General features: G+C 38.7%; 1 protein-coding gene across 2 annotated transcripts in view; it reads left to right on the forward strand.

Moving 5' to 3' along the window:
* Nucleotides 1-885: 885 nt before the first annotated feature.
* SOHLH2 (spermatogenesis and oogenesis specific basic helix-loop-helix 2) overlaps nucleotides 886-25176 on the forward strand; it is a 50843-nt gene continuing 26552 nt past the window's right edge. For both annotated transcript variants that reach the window (XM_027591258.1, XM_027591259.1), the window contains exons 1-6: nucleotides 886-1006; nucleotides 10353-10567; nucleotides 20047-20108; nucleotides 20189-20293; nucleotides 21819-21918; nucleotides 23846-23956. In XM_027591258.1, coding sequence (XP_027447059.1) covers nucleotides 959-1006; nucleotides 10353-10567; nucleotides 20047-20108; nucleotides 20189-20293; nucleotides 21819-21918; nucleotides 23846-23956 — 641 coding nt within the window. In that variant the 5' untranslated portion in view covers nucleotides 886-958. The remainder of the gene's footprint in view (nucleotides 1007-10352; nucleotides 10568-20046; nucleotides 20109-20188; nucleotides 20294-21818; nucleotides 21919-23845; nucleotides 23957-25176) is intronic.

Raw genomic sequence — 25176 nt, forward strand, 5'->3', positions numbered from 1 at the left:
ACCCCAACTTTTGGCAATGGAAACAGTAGTAAAGACCTGCAAGAGAAAGGATTCCCCTACGGGTCCTGCCACTCAATCAAATGTCTAGCCAAGCTGAATAAAGTGAGTTACATAGCCACAGCTACCAGAAGACTTTTTGTGATGGTCGAGCTTTCTCAGTTGAGAAAATGGGGACCAGTTGAGTCACTGGACAAAATGAAATACTTCTAAAAAATTTAATTTCTTAGTGATTGGGGCGCCTGGGTGGCTCAGTTGTTAAGCGTCTGCCTTTGGCTCAGGTCATGATTCCAGGTCCTGGGATAGGTCCCGTATCGGGCTCCCTGCTCAGCGGGAAGCCTGCTTCTCCCTCTCTCACGGTCTCTCTCTGTCAAATAAATAAATTAAAATCTGTAAAAAAAAAAAAACTTTCTTAGTGATTTGGAAAGAAAGCGTCCTAAACAGCACTCACCTTCTCTAGCCTCTATATGTTTGTCTAGGAAAAAGGAAAACAAACAAAAACCCGTTTGCTAATGCTCGATATTTAAACTTGAAAGATTTCCCATAAGGTACAAAGATTTTTAGAGCAGCCTGAGGCAGGCAGCGCTACCGCTTTCTCCAGGCAAGAGTGGCAGTATACTAAAGCCTGGCGCTGTGTGACCTCCCCGCCTATGGGGACTGGAACTGTGAGTGGGCAGCCTGCCAGTGACAGGGTCTACCAAGGCCCTCCCAGGCCACCCTGGGCAGCCCCTCCCCCAACCCAGGTCCCGCAGGGCCCTTCCCAGCAGCCTGCAGCTTCCCCCACGTGCCCAGGCTGGGGCAGCAGGGCCACTTTAAGGCGGGGGGGGGGGGGGGCCGTGCGCGCCCACAGCTGCGGACCACGAGCCATCAGTGCGGCCGACCGGCGGCTGCGACGCGGCGGCTTGGCCGAGCTCCTCCTGCGGTGAGGCTGCCCCAGGACCCGGCACGTGGGCAACGGGCCATGGCGGCCTCAATTATCCGCCCAGAGCGCGGCCAAATCTCTGGCCAGGTAAGAGGAGGCGGAGGAAGGGGAGGCAGCTGCGTTTATAACCGCGCGCGGGCCCTGAGCCCGGTGGCCTCCTTGGCCCGCCGCACAGGCATCTCTCATTCCGGGGACGCCGAGGAGCAGGGCTCGAGGAGGGCCACCTCCAGGGGCGCGAGCCGGTGCCCGAGGCGGGGGACCGGGCGGAATCACCCGGGGCGGGAGGCCGGAGCAGGACGGCCGGCGGAACTGTTTTGTTACACAGACATGCCTGTCTGGCGCTGGACGCTTGCCAAACTCAAATTTTCAAGCCAGTCCCTCGGAGGGTTACCCAGGAGCGGAACTTAGTAGGTATCCAGACAGAATGTGAATGACGACAACTTTGGTTTTGCTTTGAATATAGCAAAGTTTATTTAACACGGCAAAGTTTATTTTGAGCATGCTTGTCTCTGCACAGCTTGGCATGCTTTTTTTCAGTTTGCTTACGGGCATGGGGTCCAAAAAGCCCTTGCATGTCCTTCCTCAGGCTTACACCCAAACCGGCAGTTGTGCCTGGAGACCAAAGCCGTTGGCGGGAAAAAGCATCTGCGCTCTTCACACGTCCTCCCACCCTCCCGGGAGCTCAAAAAGCCCACTGGCCTCTTTTGAAAGCACCTGATTTATCTTCCCCTTAGCAGAAGCATAAAATCATTTCCATGACTGTTTTAGATTTAAAAAAAATTAGGTGATGATTAGCCCTCTAGAAAGAGCATAGAGCCTCGGCCCACCCCAGAAAGTAAGGCAAGCTGGTGTTGGTTTTTTTACTTCACGTATCTCGATAGAGAAATCTGAGAGGCAAACCTTTTGGACTTCCTGAAGTTAGCCATTAGAATGCTCTGCGTACTTAAATCTCCTCACTCCTTAAGCACAAGCTTTCTGAAATTACCACTTTGAAGTGGACCAGTTTAATCGGTTTTCTTAATTATTTCAAAATGGAGGCACCTATTTAAACTCCAAGGAAAAATAGTATTTTATGGTGCAGGATTAGGCAAAGCTGCACAAAATGGAACTCTGAATAAAATGTCTGATTACCTAGTAGTACATAAATGATGGAGGCTTCCTACCCTTATGAAAGTCTGAAGCCCCTACTGAACCTTTTGTTTGCATTTGAGGAGCAGCTTGCTCAGTTTCTCCAGATAGAGCTGTTTAAATCCCTTGACTCCTGGGGAAACCAGAGGCCAACGATTGCCCGGTGAGAGCATCAGCCCATGCAGCTGCTGCTGATTGTCAGCTCTGCTCCTGGTGATAAGAGTGACATAAATAACAACTCACTAAAATGTAGGAGTGATTTGCTTTAAGCACTTCAGCACCTGCTGTTACTAATTAAGGGTTTAGCCTGCTGCAGATTGCAAATGGAAATCCAGTGTTTTAAACACTGTGGAGACTGGAGTGCCCTGCGTGGTGCTGTGATTTAGAAATCAAACTGAGTGGCTAAAGACCAGTGGTGACGATGATGTCGAAATATAAAAAACTGCCCACACCTCAAAGATCTACACCAAGGTGTTAGGAGTGTTTATCCCCGAGTAGCGGAATTACAAATGCTTTTTATTTCCTCTTTAGGCTTTTTTTTTAATTTTCCAGTCTTTCCCAATGAATATGTATTGCTTTTGTTTAAAAAAAACAAAAGGTGCAGTAAGCAATTCAAATAGAAAAAAATTTCCCACCTAATGAAGTCTCGCCATCGGTTCAATTTGTGATGCTCACAGGTGAAAATTTTGGATGTACTAAAACAGTTTCCCACAGCAGAGTATACTAAAAAGTTTTATTCATTTTCCTTTTATTATTCCTACCAGTGGATTCTTCTCGTCACCTGTGTTCATATTACACTGCCAACAAGATATTTTTAACTGAATATTCAGATTTAAGTTGATTAGAAGCTATTGAGTTAACTCAAGTTACCTTGGGATAGTGGACTAGGGCAGTGTTCTATTTTATCTGATTGTTAACATTCCACGTGTGCTATGGCACGGATTTTGTAGGGCAGGGAAGGAAGCCTCTGGCAGGAGAGCAAGGCAGTTCTTTCCTGAGCTGCTTTATTTCATGCTCCTCTGTGAAGTGCCTTGCACCATGGCACAGAACTGTAGACTCGTGTGCAAAACGGCCTGTTAGTGGTGCTGCACGATCTTATGCCTTTCTGGATCTTTCCTCTCAGATTTCCCCCCAGTACTCATGTCCTGCTCCTCAGAGCTTGCTCTTGACTTCTCTCCATACTAGCTGAGAGATTCTGGGGGAAGTGAGGCAGTGAGCCTCTGAACCTCAGCGCTAGTAGGAAAGGGTTCAGGTGAGCAGCTGATTTCTGTTATTTAAGGCTTTTCTCCTGGGTGGGCCCTGATTCCCCTTCTCTATGGCTCAACAAAATGCAAAGAGCCTTTTGATTTGGGGCTGTTTTCACCACTTGATGGAGACACATTTTCCCCCTCTAATTCCACATCCTCCCTTCCCCATCAGATTGATTTGATGTTTTCTGTGCGCAGGCTTGGTATTATTTGAGAAAACATGGCAATAACTACCAAGTACAGGGCACTGTACTAACATGGTAACAGTCTTGGGATTTAAGTATTATCACCTTCCAGAGGAGGATCACAAGTTTCTTACTCAAAGCCACTAGTAAGTGGCTGGACTAGGCAACAGAATCTGGTCTGTGTGCCTTGAAATCCTTTGCTCGCTTCCCACTGCATCCAGCTGTTAAGAATCAGTAGTAGCTTTGGTAGAACCGAGGCTGATACATGATTCTTCCTGTGTTCCGAAGACTGAAAGCTATATGTAGCAACAGAAAAAAGGATTATTAGAATGTCAGCCCCGTGAAGGCAGGGACCTTATCTGTTTTTCACTTTGTATTCCCAACACAGCATCTGCCATGCAGTAGGGACTCCATAAACATCAGTGGAGGGAATAAATAGGTAATAATCACATTTAAGCAGATGCAAAGTGGCAGGATGTTTTAAAGGAAAGAGAAAAATCTTGGTAGTGGAAAGTTTTACAAGTTATTCATAGCCCAGGACACCTTGGTTTATATGTCTTATTTTAGTGCAATTATTAATAGCACCCCCTTTCATTCTCAAAATGTCTCAGTTTGGAAGGTAAATGGTCACCTTGTCCGTAGTAGATAAGTTAGTTTGGACACTCATAGGTTGCTTCAGTTAACCATGTTAATTAAAAAGCAAAACTATAATCACTCCTTTTATGACCACTTGTTAATGACCATTACAGTTCTTGGCATTTGGCTCACAAGGGAATATATTGGTATAGAAGAAGTCCTGTGCTACAGTGGAGATTCATAATCTGGACTCAAAAACATCACAGTAACTTTGAGTCCCACATTGCTCCTAAAGTGCTATTGGAGATGAAGGATGTTTATAAAATGAAAAGGAAACACTCTAGAAGGGTCCTGATACTCTGTACTGTAGAAATTCCGAAGTGTTATGCTGCCTTCTTAGAACATAGGGTATTTGAGGGAAATGGAAGGAAATGAGGCTGGTGACATGGGTTGATATTAAGCTATTGAAAGGTTACGCTAGGGAGTTTGAATTCTTACCTGTTTAAAACAGGGTGGGTCAGGTGAATGAGATTGGCTCCTGATGATGAATGGAGCACACAAGTCAACTTCCTGGTCCAACCCAGACCCCAGAGTAGGACATACTTAAACATGTGCTGATACTTCAACAAGGAAATATCATGGGAAAAAAAAAGGTGTGTCGGGGAGGCAGCAGGTATTCCAAATTAGAGGTCCAAGGATGACCTAACCAAATGCAATATATAGCACTTCATGGAATCTTGGTCTAAACAAAGCAGCTTCTTTCTGAACATTAAAAAAAAAAAAAAAAATCCACAGGAAAACTTGAAATTTAGAAAGCAGATGTGATCAAACTGCCACTAAAAGAAAAGAAAACAAAAACCACAGCTTAAAAGATCTAAAGACGAAAGGCAGAGGGAAAACAATTCTAGTGGTAGCCCAAGCTGAATGTTAGAAGAAACTGATGGAAGTTGACCAGAGTGTGCTCACCTGGTAATGAATTAGCTATATGCAGAGCACCTGGGCTAGGTGGTCCCCTAGACTTTCCCCTCACCCCTACTTCATCCTGAAGAGAATGAACTGTATGTAGGACCTGGGTTCCTGGTGTTAGTAATTTCCAAACTTTTATAATTGACCAGGAGGAGTAAAGGAATGGCAGCTCTGCCCAGGAGGGTAATAAACTAAAGTATTGGCTTTCAGGGTAATGCGTTCCATTATTATTATTTCGACAATGAGCTGGCCCCAGCCTCTCTGGTCTCCAGCCTTGCTTCCACTGTCTTACCCACTCACACCAAATCCACACTTGTCCCTTCAAAGGAAGCAGCCACTGGGGAGAGTACTTGTACATGTCGACTTCATCCTTGATTTGTATTTATGTTTGGATAACCAAGGATTTCCAGACATTAACAGAACTAGACACAAATGCAGAAACTAGACACAACTATTCCAGAGACAGGTTTTTAAGGGGATAGAAAAAACTTCTAAAATTCTAGTTTGTATTCTCAGTGAGGGTATCACATCCTGAACATAGCAGGTTATGAGGAATTACCAAAAAAGAAAAATCTTAGAAGTGAGCAATTCACATTAAATAAACTGAAATCATAAAAATCTTTGGAAGGACTGAAGAATGAGCTGGTGATATGAAAAATAAAGTTAAGAGACTGTCTATGAGAAAAATGGAGACATGAAGGATCAATTGTGGATGGCCTGCATCTCCTGGAAGATTGCCAAGGAGGGATGAAGATAGAAGGAATTGGGAAATAGAAGAAAACTTTCAGAGCCAAAGATCCACTGAGTGCCAAGTAGGATGAATAAGATCTATAACCAGACACCTCCTAGAAAACCATCAGAACCCATGGCATAAAGAGAAAAGCACAGGAAGGAAAACAAAGCAGCTTATTTTTATCAACAACTGGATGCTAGAAGAAAATGGACCAATAGCTTCAAGGTTCAAAGGCAAGGGATTTTTGACCTTGGAAGTATTTACCAGGTAAAACTAGCACTGAATTGTTGGCCCTAATGCTACTATTAAGTAATAGAAATAAGGGGTTTAACTCCCAAAGTCTTATGTAGGAGCAGCAGGAGGAAAAAAGGAAAATCCCATCAGCCTAACAGAAGGCATGGGAAAAAGGAAACAAAATTGCTGTTGATGGGAATCCGTGAAATAACAAAGGAAGAGAATAAGACCATTTCACATTAAGTTATAAATGTTTTATAATTAATATTAGTTAATGTACATTAATTAATACCATTAATATAATTAAATTCCTACATTAAAAACTAAAATCACAGATTGTGAAAAGAAACCTAAAAATTCAGATATATGCTATTTACAAAATTCACACAAAATCAAAATGATATAGAAAGGCTAAAAATAAAGATATGAAAAACTACTGTATACCAGAAAAAAAATTTAAGTGAAAAGCATTAAAAAGGACAAAGAAGTATATTTCAAATACATAGTTTTCTGTCCATAAAATTATCAGTGTGTGATCTATATATTTAAAATATGCTATATAAACATTGTAGGTTATTATATAATATATATTAAACATTATAATTATGTTTTATGTGAATATATATAATTATCATGAACCTCTATACACCTAACCCAAAATTAGATACAGAGTCTGTAGTTGGAGAAATTGATCAATTCAACAATCTATATAATTAGGAAAGATCTTACCACATCTCATAAAGTGAAAGATCAAGTAGACCTAAAGTAAGAAAGAAAACAGTAAGTTCTGTCTAAAAATTAAAGAATATATGCCCAGCAGAAAATACACATTATTTTCAAGTATCCATGGAACATTAACAAAAGCTATGTATTATACCACAAAGAAAATATCCACATTCTAAGAAGAAGTCATATAGGATACATTTGCTGTTGACAATGCACTGAAATAAGAAATGACCAACTAGTCAATAGCCAAAAAAATTAAAAACCAAAACTAAAAACACCATACTGTTGAAAATTGAAAACATTTCATAAAGGTGTTTAACTCTGAGGTTAAAATGGAAGTATGAAGTGAAATTACAAACTAGCAAGGAATGAACATAGACACAATATATATCAAAATCTGTGGGGTACAACATAGTGCCACTTGGAGGACTGTGCCATCCAAAAGGACTTTCTGCCGTGATGACAATGTTCTATAATTATGCTGTCTGATATGGCAGCCACTTGCCATATGTGGATATTGAGCACTTGAAATGAGGCTAGTGTAACTGAAGGGAATTTCAAACTTTAATTTTAGTTAACATAAATTTAAATAGCCACATGTGGCTATCATGGAGGACCACACAGTTTATAGTCTCTGATAAAGCATCATCAAGAAAAAGAAGATAGGAAAATTTAATTATATATTAACCTCCAGTTAGAAAGCAAGAATAACAATGCATATAATAAACATTATATACATCTAAAAACTAATACATTTAAAAAGAGAGAAAATGGATTAAAAAATATGTATATGAACAAAATTCACTTATGGTAGAAAATCTAAATTTACTGGTAATCATTAAGGAACTGTAAAAGGTACTCTAAAATCCATCTCTGTAAATGGCTTCAGGCCCAGATTCTGCAGACATGTTTATCTAAATTTCAAGAAGCAGATAATTCTGTTTTATAAAATATTCAAGACCATAGAACAATATTGAAACTTTCTGTTTCATTCTTCAAAGCTGGCATAACCCTGAGATACCCAAACCAGATAAGACAATACAATAAAGCAAAATTGTATCCAGTCTTACTTATGAACGTAGATGGAAAAATCTAAAATAATATGAATGAATTTAGTCTACACATTATAGGTTTATCCCAGTGAGGCAATTATGGCTTGACATTAGGAAATCTATTAATGTAATTCACTACCTAATAGAATATAGAATAAAGGAGATAAAGGTATGATCATGTTGATACTAAAAAAGCATTTGGTAAATTTCAGCACCTATTTCTGATTTAAAATTCTTAGCTTCCTAATAGAAAGAAACTTCTTTAACTTGGTAGAGGGTATGGACCAGAAACTTTCTGTATCATATTTAGTGGCAAAAACATTTGAATTATTCCCACTAAACTCAGGAACAAGACAAGAATGCCCAGTGTCACTCCTGCTATTCATCATTGTTTTGGATATTCTAGCCAGTGTTTTAAGATCAATGAATAAAAAGCATAAATTCTGGATATAGGTACAAAAGTGTCATTTATTTTATTTTATTTTATTTTATTTATTTTTTTTAGAGAGTGTGCATACATACTCACAAGTGGAGGGTGAGGAAGGGGCAGAGAGAGAGAGGGAGAGACATCTCAAGCAGGCTCCTTGCCCAGCTCGGAGCCTGTCACAGGGTTCAATCTCATGACCCTGACTGAGATCATGACCTGAGCTGAAATCAAGAGTCTGACCCTTAACCACCTGAACCACCCAGGCGCCCCCCCCCAAATATCATTTTTGAAGACAATATGATTATATATGTCGAAAATTTCAGAAGAATCGGCTAAAACATATTGGAACTAAAGAGAGAATACCGTAAAGTTCTTTTTTTTTTTTTAAAGATTTTATTTATTTATTTGAGAGACAGAGAATGAGAGACAGCATGAGAGGGAAGAGGTTCAGAGGGAGAAGCAGACTCCCTGCTCAGCAGGGAACCCGATGTGGGACTTGATCCCGGGACTCCAAGACCATGACCTGAGCCGAAGGCAGTTGTTTAACCAACTGAGCCACCCAGGCGCCCCACCGTAAAGTTCTTGAAGCAAATTCTTCATACAGAAATTAGTAGCACTCTCTGTGTTAGTTGTAATCAATTAGAAAATATAGTGAGTGAGAAAACCTATTCCCTTTACAATGACTCTAGAACTTTGAAATATCTGGGAACAAACATGAGGACATATGCAGAATCCATATTAAGGTAACATTTAAAAAGACCCGAGGAATTGTTGGACTACAGTGAGAAAAGCAACTCACTTTTAAAAATATAATACCTGGGGCGCCTGGGTGGCTCAGCTGGTTAAGCATCTGCTTTCGGCTCAGGTCATGATCTCAGGGTCCTGGGATCAATTCCCGTATTGGGCTCCCTGCTCCGCAGGAAGTCTGCTTCTCCCTCTCCCACTCCCCCTGCTTGTGTTCCCTCTCTCGCTGTGTGTCTCTATGTCAAAAAATAAAATCTTTAAAAATATGTATATATAATACCCCCTGTATGAAAAAAAAGCTGTGTGTGTGTGTGTGTGTGTGGTAGAAATCATCTGGAAGGATATAGACCAAACTGTTGACAGTGGCTGCTTCTATGGAGGGATTAAATGGGTAAATGAAGAATCACCTCTTTTATTTTTTTTAACAAAAGAAGGAAGACTATTAGAAGGCAGATAGAAATGAGAAGTGCCGAAGTTTTGCTTACTTTGAACTTACTTGAACCTCACATGTTCCTTCCAGCAAGCCCTGGCAAACCAGGCTGAAGGGGAGAGGAAGCCCCATAGTGGGACAGCCTCACCAGCATCCTGCCCTGCAGAGTTGTGTCTTTGGCGAGCTGCCTTTCTCTTCATAGGTATTTCCAACTCTTTCACCCACTCTTGAGGCTTCAAGTCTGGTCAGCTCCCAAATCTGTTTTCTCACGTGGACCTGTCTGTGATCTGCCATTTCCAACTCTCTGCTCACTGTTTGCATTAATTCAAGCATCCCCATTCTTTAACAGTTAGAGTGGATTGTGTTCCATAACTATAGAGAATAAAACATTGGAAAGTAAAAGGCAAAGATGGAAATTATATTTTTTCTAATTGAATGTACTTGAAAATAACCCCAAAAGGAAAGAAAGATGCTTTTTTGGCTCCAAAATATTGAGTTTTGAGTAGCATGTATAATCTATTTAAAGAAAAGACCATGAGTGTCTCTTGGAATTTAGGAATTTGGTTCTTACTCTGTGTTCTGGAATGTATGTTTCATCAAAATAAATGGTTTGGGAGAGCCACCAGTTTGTTTTTCTCACTAGTAAACAGATTTTTCAGCAGGATGAGTGATTGGGAAACTGGGCCTTAAGAATCCTATCTGTTGTTCCTAGGATGAGAGAGAAACCCACGGGAAAACCACAGTAGAATAGCATTTGTATGCAAAAATATTTTAAAAATAGCATGACCTTCAGATCCATTCACCACCCTAGGTAATGAAGACAAGAAATTAATAGTTCCTGTCCCTGAGGTGACCATTCAGTCTATTTGTAGTCGGTTATTGTGTTATTTGTCACCTTTATTTATTGTATCCTCTAGTACATGACATCTTCTGTATGCTCAGATGTTAATTAGGTGGTACTTTTGCTTTTTTCCTTCTCTTTCAGGCAAAAATAGACCTCTTGTTAGTTGGAGATGTCACTGTTCAGTACTTGGCAGATATTGCACAGAAATCCTTTTCAAATATGGCAAAAGTCACCATAACCATCAGGGATGTGGGGCAGGCAGCCACACTTCTGAAGGACCACCCCTTTGACATGGTTTTCCTGAAGATGACTTCTTTACCAACGGCCGAGGAGCTGGGAGCTATCAAATTAATTAGGTGAAGTTCAAAAACCTTCGCTCTGTACCTTTATAATAGTTTTTATTGAAAGCCATTTCTATAAAAAAAAAAAAAACTACCTTAAAAGATGGTACTATTTATGCTTTCATTTTGAAGATGAGAGATATTTTCATGGGCAGAATAGGTATACATATTGTTTTTATTGGCAGTTTGACATGCTAATATAAGAATTATCCTTTTAATTTAAAAAGTAATTGATGTGGATGAGAATGTGAGAATTAATTGGTCATAGAAATTTATTTGGTATACAGTACTTTAATCCCACAGGTACTCCTTTTTAATAACTATGTCATTTAAAATGGTACATCTTTTGAGTTCATTAATTGTGGTGGCAGATACTAAAGCAGGTGAGCATTCTTAACTCTAAAATTATCTTTTTAAAGATGTTCTAATGTGAAAAATTCCTGAGGCTCCCTGGATCTGTTGAGTCCAGATCGATATCACATCCAATATTTTTGTTTCATCCTGTAGCTCCATAGACATTCTGCTTCTGTTTGACCCACTCCACTCTAGAGATCTGGAGTCTAGTGGTGGGAGAGTTAGGTGCTTTCTTGCCTCACTACATAGGATTTTGAGCCATTTTGGTTTTTTTTTTTTTTTTTTTTGAGAGAGGAGGGGAGGGGCAGAGGGAGAGAGAGAGAATCTTAAGCAGGCTCCACACTCAGCACGGAGCCCGACGTGGGGCCTGATCTCATAACCCTGAGATCATGACTTGAGCCAAAATCAAGAGTCAGATGCTCAACCAACTGAGCCACCCAGGTGCACCCCATTTTGGATGTTTTTTAAACAAGGTTAGGTCAAAACAAATTTCTTCCCCTTCTACGAGAAGATTTGATAGAGAAAGTATAATCGCAGATAATGGAATATATAAGGACTTGTAATAATTACAAGATAGGCCTTTCATGTCTAAAGGAGGATGTTGTTGACAATGTTGTTATCCCTGAATAAAAAAGAGCAAACATATTATGTTAGGCGACAAGAAAAGTTGAAATGGGAAGAAGCCAAATTGATGAGTTCCTTGTTAAAAAGAGAGACAGATGCTGCTCCTGAGGTTTCTTAGAACTGGTGATCTTCTACATTTCTTTTGCCTTTCCATTGGGAATATGAACTCTAGACAAACCAGGCAAACTACCTCAAAGTGGATTTCATTTCCAAGATACGTTGTGAACTCTCCTCCTTCTGAAGATATGCCTATTTTATTACATACCTTTAAAACGACTCCTATAAATAGAGTTCCCCTGGCTGGGACCTCATCATAATATCACATTTATTATAGTATTTCAACATTTTTACAACAGTGTTATGAGGGAGGTAGAGCAGGGTTTTGTCATCCCTACATGACAAACAACGAAGGGTGAAGTGATTTGCCTAATGCCACATGACTCATTTTTGCAAAACTCAGACTAGAACTCTTCTCTCTTCATGTTCTTTGTAAAAGCCTGTAATTACTTGGCTTCTGTGTTGAAGACCCTTCTTTCACACCTCTGGGATTCAATGTATGCCACACTTCATATAAACTAAACATACATATGATTTTGGAAGAGTACTGTACAAATTAGTGTGGCTGATCTCTCTCTTCATTCCAAGAGTGGGAGCCTAGCCAGGTCCCTCTGAATGTAGCAGAGGCTTTGTATTTGCTCAACATTGAAGCTACATTTCGAACAGGATAAGATTAAAGTTCTATTTAAGAACAAGTTTTATATCTAGTTGCAATTATTAAAAGCTAGCAGGTTAGAGGAGAGAACTCCCTGTGTGATGCTCACCTCTGTGGGTTCTCCTCACTGGTGGTTTCTTTGCTCTGAATAACACAGCTGAAGACTTCTCTTCAGGGAAAAGAAGGTAGATGAAGGCACTAAATATACAGAAATGCATATGGTAGTTCTATTTTGCTATAAAAATATTTGTTTGAAAAGGAAAAGAGGATCATTTGAAAACACCTGGTTGGGTTTTTCTTATGTCTTGTTCTGCTGTTCCCAATATCAAGGATAGGACTTGACGAATAGCAGGTATTCAGTCCCTAGCTGGAGTATGAGTGAGTGACTGTGTGGATGTGTGAAAGAAATGCCATTGAGGGCAGACAGTGCATTCTAGCTTTTGTCTTCCGTCCTAAAAAAAGAGATAGTTTTCTTTGTGGGATCCTTGCCTTTTGTGATGCCGGCCTCAGAGGCTTAGGATGTCTGTGGAATTCCCTTTCTTACCCTCAGAACTGTTATAAGTTTATGACTTATGAATTATTTAAACCCTTGTGGGTTTATACATGTTTATATTTTTGAACCTGTGGTTTTAGAGTAATAAGTCCTATAAACTTACTGCCCCATATGTAAGGCTTTTAAACTTTCATCATTCCTAAAGCACTGTATCTTTTGAGTTTGAGCTGACATTTAATGTCTAAACCAAAATGAAATGTCTTGTTTAGCTTTTTTTTTTGCTGTATTTTAGATTTTTCCCTCTTAGATCCTTGTTGCTTTGTAATATCTCAAAATCTGGATGAGTCCTGCAAAATATATAACTACTTATCTTACTTTTCTCTCTCTTGGGACTTTATATGTTTCACCAGCTAATGAGGAGCTTCCTATAGAATAGAAATGTTCCCATTTATTTGCAGTATTAGAGCCCATAATCACAAACCTATATACATAGAAGATAGATGGATTTCTATCGACAATAAGAATGAAGTATATAGCCTGTTAGTTGTAATGTTAAACTTACTTTATTTTATTTTAAAGATTTTATTTATTTGACAGAGAGTATGAGCAGTGGGAGCGGCAGGCAGAGGGAGAAGCAGTCTTGCCACTGAGCAGGGAGCCCGATATGGGACTCAATCCTGCGACTCCAGGATCATGACCTGAGCTGAAGGCAGTCGCTCAACAACTGAGCCACCTAGGCACTCTGTTAGGCTTATTTTAGAATAAAATGTAAGCAGCTTATTTAAAAAGATTCTTAAATTTATGGTTATAGAAGAACTATGTTTTTAGCTTGGAGCTAATCAGTGATCAGTTTTTTTTTTTTTTTTTTAAGATTTTATTTATTTATTTGACAGAGAGAGAGAACACAAGTAGGCAGAGTGGCAGGCAGAGAGAGAAGGAGAGAAGCAGGCTCCCCGCCAATCAGGGAGCCCGATGCGGGGCCAGATCCCAGGACCCTGGGATCATGACCCGAGCCGAAGGCAAACGCTTAACTGTCTGAGCCACCCATGCACCCCTCAGTGATCAATTTTAATCGCCCATAAAAACATTGGTACTTTAAGACTGACATTCTCAAGAGTTATGGCACATCTTAGGGGCGCCTGGGTGACTCAGTCAGTTAAGCATCTGCCTTCAGGTCATGATCCCAGCATCCTGGGATAGAGCCCTGTGTCGGGCTCCCTGCTCAGTGGGGAGCCTGCTACCCCCCTCTCCCTCTGCTGCTCCCCCTGCTTGTGCACTCTCTCTCTCTCTCTCAAATAAATAAAATCGTAAAAAAAAGAAATATGGCACATCTCAATTATAGGTTAACATTCTTAATAGTACTCCCCAATTTGATTTCATTTTATGAATACATTTTTATTGAGCCAAATGAACTCAACTACTACCCACTGATAAAATATTTTAAGACAGTCCTAGGGTTCATTTGCTTGGCTTCAGACTTCCAAAATTGAACCACACTCAAAGAGCAGACACTTGATAATTCAGACACATCCTGATACTTTACCTTCCAAAGCCAGGTATGGAAAATTAAAATATGTTTTAAACTCATCAGCAATGTATGGATCCTGTCTGAAATTGTGGTTTTCCATTCCATGAAATGTCTCTGCAGTTCTTAGAATTCTGTGATTCTTGTGAGCTCCGTGTAGTTCAGCAGTAGCAAAGGAATGCAGAATGTTGTTCCATCTGCTCTGGCGACAAATCAAGTTTGGATCTGATTTTATTTTTCCCATGTAGTTTCAATTGTCTGATCAGTTAACTTATTAATTCACTAAGAAAACCTAATCTTGTGAACCACAGGGATCTAACAAGCTGTCCTTTTGTGTCCCCAATTCCAAAACCCCTTTGACTTGACAGAGCAACTCAGTAAATCTTATTAGCCAGTTGGCATGACCTAGCTCTCTGAATGCTTGATGATAAACAAAATAACAATAAAATACGAAGTAGCTTTGCTAAAAACATTATTCTATAAATTGATGGTTGAGTGTAAATGTGGTGACCCTGACTTAGGAGGTTCACAGCTCTTCTGAAGAATAGCATGATGGGAACAGCACACCAACCATCACTACTGACCAGAATAAACTCTCAGAACTCAACTATATTTTATCAGAGGTGCCCTATTAGGAGCAAGTGAACTTAGTGTTTTCACATGTATAAATAGTAAAGCTCTCGATTTTCTCATTGAAAATGGTTGTTTTAATTAAGTCATTAGCAAGGAACATTATTTGTTACAAGTCCCAAATAGGCCAGCCAGGTTAGTTTGGCTGCATTTGGCCCACAGATGGCATAATGGATAACTGTACTCAAGCAGGCTACTACCCAAAAGTGACACTGGTTTTTGTCCCTTGAAGTCCTTGTGACTCTAAAGGAAATGAGTTTAGAAATTTCCGCTGGCTTCACAGGGACTTATAAGACACCACTTGTCCTCTTATTAGATGATAGATTTCAGAGGCCAGGGCTTTCCTGAGGTTCTTTAGTCAGTTGAGTGTACAACTCAGCTCAAGACACTTTATATGATCTTCTTTATTTTTTTCAGCTACCAGGGACCAGACCTGGGGATAGGGTCAAGATTGGGGATCTGTACTGCTGCAGTTTGAGCTTATTACTCAGTTCCAGAGAATACCAGAGACAGGCATAGGAAGGGACACTAGAATATCAACATCCAATCTTGTATGTAGAGTATGGTCTCAGGAACTGTCTCAACATTTAAATGGTGTATTGTGTGAAACATGAGGGGAAATGAATTGTCCCCCAATGAATTGCAAATTTTTAAAACCCAAGAGATTTCAGCTGAGAAGGTGCTTAAGTTCTCAGAACCGGCGATTTGATTTTGGTATATGGAAGAAGTGCTATTAATTGGGGTGGATGAAAGAGATTTTTGCTTTATTTTTGTGTTGCTTAGTTTTAAGGAACATTCATTAATTAAGAAGAGGACTTTTTTTTTTTTTTTTTTGGTGATCCTGGGAACTCTTAGCTTATCGATCTGTAGAGAATATGAATGAGCAGCTGAGCTCCAGACCAGTGTGTTGGATTCTGGGAATTCTATTGATTAGTGGAGCTCCTATACAGCATCACAATTAGGGTTTCACTGGCAGGGGAAGTGTTTGGGTGGGTAATTGATTCTGTGCTAATGAAAAACATCCAGGAATTCCAACTCTGTCTGGTGTAAAGCTTGAAATTTGAAAGTCATCATGAGGGCAAATAAATTCACGTATCCAAATCTAACCTACTTTTGTGCCAGTAACATCAATTTGTAAAATAAAGAAATAGACGCAGAATATTTCTAAAAGCCAAGATTCTTTTATTTAAAATTCTCTAATTCAAGAGTATTTTAGCTTATAATTTACTCTGTGAATCAGCAAAATATTTTTTATTTCAAAAGTTGGGCGAGACCATCTTGTATGTTTCTTTCTGCGGTCCTCTTTGTTCGGTCCATTTTTCCCTTCCACTTCTGTTTCCTCATCCAGTTATCATACCTCCATTATACCCCACTTAAAATTATAAATGAAATGCTTATGTTGTGGCAGGCGACATTCTTGTCACCCTCCATGACACCATGCCCTCCCAGTCCCAATAGGCTCATGTGCCTTTCTTACCTCCACATTCAGTCCGCCAGTCAGTCTTGGTTTCCTCCCACATATGCCTGTTTTGGTGGTAGTATCTCTGCCTGAGCTTCTCATTTCCTCATAGAATTGTGCATTCTCTCCTTTTTTTCTTGTTTAGCCCAAACACCTCAGAATTCATAGAGCAGAGTCAAGCCTGAAGAAACCTCAGTTGTGTGCATGTCACATGTTAGCACTGTCCTGCTTGTTTGAAGTAATTAGTAAATATTCTGAATTATTTTTTTTTTTTTAAAGAAAGTTCTCCAGTATGTCTGCTTTTCTCTACCATCAGTTCTCGCCTGTGTACTTGGAATATGGTCTCCCAAATTCACCCTGTGCCATCACCCTCCGTCCATCCCATCATAGACGGAGTGGTCTTTCTAAAATGCAAATATAATCATGTTAATAGCTTAATAGCTTCCCATCGTCCATTTTAATAAAATACCAAATCTTTAATTCAGCCTAAAGCTCTATGTACCTTCTCTGGTCTTCTGTGTCTCTCCCTCAGAGACTCTGTGCCATCTTGGACTTCTTTGACTTTCTCAGACTTACCTGTTCGGTATATTCCAGGGCCTTTTCCCAAGGTCTGTTCTGTTTGTCCAGAACGTACTTTACTGCTTAGCTGCTTCTGACCCCCATACCGCCCAGTTCTACCTTTTGTGTGGCAAACTTCCAGTCAGCCATGGAGGCATTTCTGCCTGAAAGCCTGAGGCTGCAGAGTAGGGTAGTTCCCAGGTATGAACTTCTGCTGGCCTCTATGACTTTCTTTCACAACACCGGGTACATATTTGGCTACTTAATTAATTATCTACAGTGATTTGTTCAACATCTGACCCCCTCCAGAAACCGTTAATTTCATGAGAGCAGAGACCTTGTTTTCCTGTCTGTTCATGATATCCCCTAGGGCCTAGCACAGAGTCTGGCACATAGTGGGTTTTCACTGTATATGACTCAGGTATATAAATTACGTATACAGTTGACCCTTAAACAACATGAGGGATAGGGGTACCAATCCCTAGCACGGTCGAAAATCCACGTATAACTTTTTTGCAGAGAGTATTTTTTTATTGTAATATAATTACATAACACAAATGTTACCATCCTGTCCATATTTTAGTGTTCATTTCAGTAGTGTTAAGTGTATTCACATTGTTGTGAAATATATCTCCAGAACTTTTTCATCTTGCAAATCAGAAATTCTATTCCTATTAAACAACTGTCCCTTTGCCCCTCTCTGCATTTCCTGATAACCACCATTTTACTTTCTGTTTCTATGAATTTGACTACTTTAGGTACCTCATATAAGTGGAATCATTACTTTTTTTATGACTGGCTTATTTCACTTAACACGTCTTAAAGATTCATCTATATTGGAGCATTTAACATCTTTTCCTTCTTTTTAAAGACTGAATAATATCCATTGTATGCATATAACACTGTGATGGTTAATTTTTATGTTTCAACTTAATTGGGCCACAGGTACTCAGACATTTGGCCAAACATTCCTCTGGTGTATCTGTAAGGATGTTTCTGAAATATTTTCACATCATGTTCACAACAGCACTATTCACAATAGCCAAAAGGTAGAAGCAATCCAAATGTCCATAGACAGATGAATGGATAAACAAAGTGTGGCTATATTAATCAGGATTCTTGAGAAACAGAACCAATAGGATGGGGATCTATGTATCGATCTATCATCTATCCATCCATCTACCTAGAGATAGAGAAGGAGAGAAGTTGATTTATTTTAAGGAAGTGGCTCATGCCATATGGAAGTCAAGAAGTCCCAAGATCTGTAGATGGCAAGCCAGAGACCCAGGAGAGCCAATGTGTAGTCAGTCTGAATGCAAAGGTCTGAGAACCAGGAAAGCTGATGGTATAAATTTCATTTGAAAAGCTGGCAGCCTTAAGACCCAAGAAGAGCCGATATTTCAGTCTGAGTCTAAAGGCTGAAAAAGGCCAGTGTCTCAGCTCAGGAGTCAGGCTGGAGGAGTTCCTTCTTACTCAGACTTTTTGTTCTATTTAGGTCTACGATTAATTAGATGAAAACCACCCTCTTTAGGAATGCTGGTTTGTTTTATTCAGTCTATCTCAATTCAAATGTGGCTCTCATCCACGTATAACTTTTGACTACCTCCAAAAACTGAACTACTAATAGCTTGCTGTTGACCTGAAGCCTTACCAATAATTTGGAACAATCAACGCATATTTTGGATGTTATATGTATTATATACTATATTCTTAGAATAAAGTGAGCTAGAGAAAAAATGTTACTAAAATCATAAGGAAAAGAAAATACACTTACTCTTGTACTGTATTATATTTATCAAAAAAAATCCACATGTGAGTGGACCCACATAATTCAAACCCCTGTTGTTCAAGGGTCAACTGTAATATAATTTGGAGCATAGAATAGTGTGTCTTTCCTTTCAATGCATATATAAGATAACCTAACAATATTGTTTAGTGAGGGTCCTGTCTTAAGGAATAAATAATAACCACGTATAACCACAGGCTAATATAATAAATGATGCTTTAAGCATTAGAGAATAGTTATTTTTTTCTTAGGCAGTGGAGCTATTCTCTTTAAAATCTGGTTCACAGTAATATTCTCCTTGGAAAATAATTTCCTCCTAGCTAATGCCAGTGCACAGTACCCATTGGATTATCAGAAATTCCAGCTTACTGCACTCCTCAGTGTAGTTTATTGTAATACCACATTTCTTTGTTTTATTTTTTTCGACTTCAAGCGTATAAAATTAGAATAGTATAATGAACTTGCCTGTACCCATAATGCAGCTTTAACAGTTACAAACACATGACCAATGTGGTTTCATCTCTGCCCCTTCCTACTTTCCCACCCCTGCTCACTGGTGAATTATTTTAAAGAAGATCTAAGATACCATTTTCTTTCATCCATAAGTACTTTAATAAATACCTTTAAAAGATTAAGGACTCTTCTAAAAAAATAGTGTAATAACAACAGTGTAATAATAGCATAATAGTATAATAGCAGTATCACACCAGAAAATTAATAATAGTTCTTTAAATTATCAAATACCCAGTCAGTGTTCAAATTTTTCTGCTTATCTTATGATCTTTTTAATTTTTATTTTTTTAAAGCTTTTATTTATCTCTACACCCAGTGTGGGGTTTGAACTCACGACCCCAAAATCAAGAGTGACATTCTCCTCTGAGCCAGCCAGCCGCCCCATCTTATGATTTTTTTAAACTGTTAGTTTATACAAGTCAAGATTCAATTTTCCCTTTCCTCTGTTTTAATTTCTTTGTGTCTAACTCTTTATTTATATTTATTTTTAAAAGGGGTCATTTGTCTTACAGAATTTTTCACATTCTGGATTTTGCTGATTTCATCCCCACAGCATTCTTTAAAATATTTCCTTTTCCTTAAATTTCTTGTTAACTGGTGGTTAGGTCAAGAATCTGGATATGATTTAGGCTCTTTTTTTAAAAGCAAGAATAAAAATGTTCCAGCTTTTCAAACATCGCTAATTTGAGATGCTACTTTTACTAAATTTCCATAGTAATGCTACCATTTTAAGTTCTACAGACATAAAGGAAATCACTTTAGTTCTTAATAAGGTAAAATATTGAATCCCAGTTTTTTAAATGATGATTTTGCTTCATTTTAACACTTTTTTCCTCTCAGATTTGGCAAGAAGAAAAATACGCATTTGCTGTTTGTTTTTATCACCCCTGAAAATTTTAAAGGTATGTGCCTGCTGGACATATTATTTGTTTTTTCTCCAAATAGAACTCATAAGGTCAATATTTAAAACAAAAACTCTTAGGTTGTGTTTCAGGGCATGGAGCCGACATTACTTTAAGTGAGCCACTGACCATCGAGAAAATGAGTATTGTGGTAAAATACTGGAAAATCTATTTCTCAAGTACTGGTGAGTGAAAACCAAATATCCAAAGGTTTGAAAAATTCTAATTAAATTTTACAAAAGCTATACTTCTACATTTTTAAGTTGGTTTTCCACTTATGCCTTTTATTTGCTAAGGATTAACTGTATACTATGTACTGTAAAGAACATGTAGTCCCTATTAATCATGGTCTAAAGGGAAGACGTGTAAATAAAATAAAAGGAAATATACGTTCTCTACCTGTGAAGAAAAAATTTACATTTTCCACAGTTGAAAATGTGTTGCCCAAGGACAAATACAGTGCTGCGGCAGGCACAAGGTTTTTCTTTTTAGTGCCCTAGTTGCTACCATCATTCCTTATTCTTTAAAATGGAATTAATCATGTCATTGTATGAGTGTCTAAAAGCCAGGGCCACTAACCTTGAATTGTATCACACTTTCTGCTTTGCAAAATACTTGCTCATAAATTAGTTTACTTCTTTAAGTTAGTAGGGTGGTTATCCTTTCTGTTTTAGATTTTTAGATACAGATAATTAGTGTCACTGCTTCAATTAGACCTCCCATTTCTAAATTCTTCACCTACATTGTATTATGTGTATCAACAGCATCTAAATACTTAAGCTAATTAAATTCACTTTAATTTGGCTTATAAAAGGACAGACTCCAATATCTGAAATTAAATTCTACTGGAATCATTGTTGGTCAATGACTCTTTATGGTTTTCCTAGGCCTGGGATACTAGCTAGGAATTTTTTTTAAATTATGATGATGTTTTCTTAAAATGGGCCTGAAAAACACTTTCAGGATTATCCTGTATAAACTCCTACTCCAGATGATATAGGACTCAGTACACCCCTCCTTTTTTCATGTTTTGTTTTGTTTTTTAACATTCAGGGAAGATTAGTGAGTCTGTTCTGTAACATTCCAAAGTGGCTCCCAGCCCCTGCAGCCTCAGAGTTCTTCCTGGAAATGGCTAACTGGTGACCCAGATCCTGTTTTCAACCTCTTATTTGGCTCTCAGAACAGCTGCTCATCACCACCTGTCTGGCACCCTCCCTATTGGTCATAACCACGTCTGCTTCTGGTCGTCTCATCTTTGCTCTGAGGATGAGCAGCTGCAAAAAAAAAAAAAAGAAAAAAGAAAAGAAAATGAAAGAAAAAAAAATCAGATGTCATATTTTGACAATACAACTGCCTACCATAGACTCATACATATTTTCTTTCTCTGACATTTACCTCTATATAAGAACTTAATAAATAAACTGAGTTGAATGTGTTTTAAGCACACCTATCACTAAGTTACTAGAATCTGGTTGAAAGAGAATGTCCTGGAGTGAATAGAATGTATATTTTCATTTTTTGTTCTAACCTGGGTGATTTCATGCTTTACAAACTAAAATCTATAAATTGCTTTCTGTAAAAAATACTGCTTTGTAAAGTCTATTGAATAAAAAGTGGCAACTGCTTTTTGATGAGGGCTTGTATGTACAATCAACATCATCCCCACCAGTGATTTTAGAATTAAAATAGCCCCCCTTTTAAAACTTTCAGTTAAGAATGAATATTCTGTGAAGCCTGAAGAACCGGGATTGCCCCAGCAGAAGTCCTGCAGTGAACAATTGGGATATTTTTCTACTGATCTATTTGCTTGGTTAGTTTTTTTTCACTTTTTCATAGTAACAGTTCTTACTGTATAACTTCTGGAGAACTTACTGATTGTGGAACACTAGTTCAAGTGCTAGGGGTGATGCAAAAGGAAGAAGAGGTTGTGTTATAGAAGGGGGATGGGACTTTTTCTGTATTTCAGAGTCCCGAACTGGGACTGTGGATACATATTGCAGAGGTATTCACTTCAATATAAGGAAGTACTTCATAGCAATCCGGGTTGGCCAGAGGGGACCAGGGTGAATTGCACGGTAGTAAGTTCCCCAACACTAGGGAATAGTAGAATAGTAGAATCTTCTTCAAACAAAAATTTTACATATAACCCCAGTATTTAAACAGGCAAGAGCAGCCTCAGATGTTACCCACTTACCACTAAGCTCTCTGATGTCTTTTTTGAACTCATGAATCTGTCCCCACAATTACTGAAAACAACCTTTAAGAAAGGTCTGTTTCTGTCCCCACCTCTTCCACTGATAGAACTGATATTTAAACCTGCGTTGGATAATAGGAAGTTGAACTGGGGTCAGACCTTTCTCATGCTAGCATTATCTGCTTATAAAAATTCAGTTCTTGTGAATTTCTTTTATTCACTTTAAGTGATTTCCAAGGAGATTTTAAATAGAGCATAGGGCTACAAGGAATGAACAGAGCTGCTGAGGACATGGGTGATGATGGTGAGAATTTTGAGTCAGTCACTTCCAGAATTTGTAGAATGTGACTATCAACTCTTTGTAGAAATGTGACTATCTACTATTTTGAACAAGGAAAAGACCTGGCAACCAATAAGTGTGGGTAAACCAAAGATGTGCTCACTTAAATAGTACAGAGATATCACAGGTTTCTTCATCTTATTTAACATTTTAACCTGAAAGAAATTTATTGTATTATACCTATCCAGGAAATGAGGTTGGGAAGGGTTTTGGAAGGCTTTGTGATTTTCTTGTATTACTTGTAACTTCTTTTTATTTTATTTTATTTTATTATGTTAATCACCATATAATTACATCGTTAGTTTTTGATGTAGTGTTCCATGATTCATTGTTTGTGCATAACACCCAGTGCTCCATTCAGTACGTGCCCTCCTTAATACCCATCACCAGGCTAACCCATCCCCCCACCCCCCCTCCCCTCTAGAACCCTCAGTTTGTTTCTCAGAGTCCATAGTCTCTCATGGTTTGTCTCCCCCTCCGATTTCCGCCCCCTTCATTTTTCCCTTCCTACTATCTTCTTTTTTTTTTTTTTAACATATATTATTTGTTTCAGAGGTACAGGTCTTGTAACTTCTTTTTGAACCCTCCTTGTCTTAAATCTTTATTTTTCCTCAGAATTCTACCATTACAAATAAAAGTACATTTTCAAATCAAGTTATGTCCCTTGGGATAAAGGAGATAGTATTAGTATATAAGTTTCTTAGGGAAATATTTTTAAAAATTAACCAAAATGCTTGGAGAAGTTTTAGAAAAATGGTAGAATCAGAAGGTATCTAAATGGAAGGAGTCTGATCTCTGCTGATCAAGTTGAAATAGTGTACTGTGGTCCTTTAATCCTTTGTGTTGTCTTCCTGTAATACACCTTTCAAGACAGTCATATAATTTGGGGTAGGCGTAATCAATGAGGTCAGAATATTTTAATCCTGCTTACACTTTAATCCTCTGTTACTCTTTATCTGTATATTTTAGAATTTTGAATAATCATTGGATTTATGATGATCTTGATCATAAATTCTTTAGAGTCTCTGAAATAAAATATTCTGCACCAAATATGTAAGGTGAAGTGTTTTGGTATTTTCTGCACCTTTGCATGAAGCAAGGGACTTAGAGAAACACCTTTGATTACCGTATTGGTGCTTATTGTTCAATATTGCCTGACAGTTTTCCTCTTAAGTCTATAACATGATTTTCTCTTGTTTCTAGCTCTGAATCTCTAAGAAATGACACTGGGTTTGAATTAAAGGCTCCGTTGCCAGATTTTGAGAAAAGCAAAAAGATTTCTCTTCTTCATTCAAGCAAGGAAAAGCTGAGAAGGTGAATTATGGTATAGTCCATTTTTAGTATTATTCCTTTCATGGAAAAAATTACTTTCATGAATTCCATAATTGTTTGTAGTACTGTTAAAAGTCTCTGTGAAACTAGTAACTGGCAACTAAATACATGCCACTCACTCATTCATTCCTTTATTCACTCAGCAAATTATCTGTGAGTATCTGATATGTGCCAAAATATGATTACAGCACCAAATAAAAAAATAAATCCTTGCCTTCAAGATCTTAGTCTAGTGCTCAGACTTCTAAATAGGCTATTACATAGAAAATCATGTTTTCATAACTGTCGTTATAGAGAGGAGCACATAGTAAGCATCCTGGGAAAGTTACCTAAGACAGAATGAGGGAGCAGGAAGGCTTTCTTGAGGAAATGATGCTAAATTGAGATTTGAATGCAAAGTGACTATTAATTTGGTTTAAAAGTCAGGGGAGGATGTTTCATTTGGCAGGAAAAGCAGGTACAGAGGCCGGCAGTATAAGAAAGTTCAGTGAATTTATTATCCTGTGCTGTGTCCATGTACTTGGCTATAATGGCACAAGTGGGAGGGGGCAGGAGACGAGAAGTAGTAGGTAAGGGTTGTGCACATCGTGTTAAGAAATTTGAATTTGAATCTGAAATTGTTGGGGAGGCCCCCGAGGATTTTTGCAAAGGAGTGATGTGATAAGATTTGCACCTAGAGTGAACACTCTAGCAGGATGTTAGAGAGTGAGTTGAATCTAGAAGACTGTGGAATCTGTCAAAAGAAGTGAAGAAACCTAACTATGTTTTTAGAAATGGGATAAGGAAGAATAAACCGAGTCCAGATATACTAAGTGGGTAGATTCAGTGTAAGCATGGATGCGGGAGGAGTCAAGTATAACTTGCAAGTAGATGTTGCATCCACCAACTGGGAAGTTCAGTAGAATGGCAGGCTGGCAGTGGGAGGTGATTTTTGCGCTTGTTGGGTGTGAACACCTCCAGGTTTACACGAAGCTGTCCAGTCAGGAGTTGGCCCTGAGGTTCTAGAGAAAGATCTAGGCTAGAAATATGGACTTAGAACTCTCAGGATACAGCGTCTACTTAAAGAGTGGTTGTAGTAGGGATAGATATGATGACTTTGCAAAGCATGTAGAGAAGAGATAAATGGAAAAAAGAGAACCTTGGGAAAAATCTATGTAAGGTAGGGGCAGCAGAGAAGAAATTGGGGAAAAGAAAGATCAGGA

Source organism: Zalophus californianus, chromosome 3, assembly GCF_009762305.2.
Source record: "Zalophus californianus isolate mZalCal1 chromosome 3, mZalCal1.pri.v2, whole genome shotgun sequence".
NCBI lineage: Eukaryota > Metazoa > Chordata > Mammalia > Carnivora > Otariidae > Zalophus > Zalophus californianus.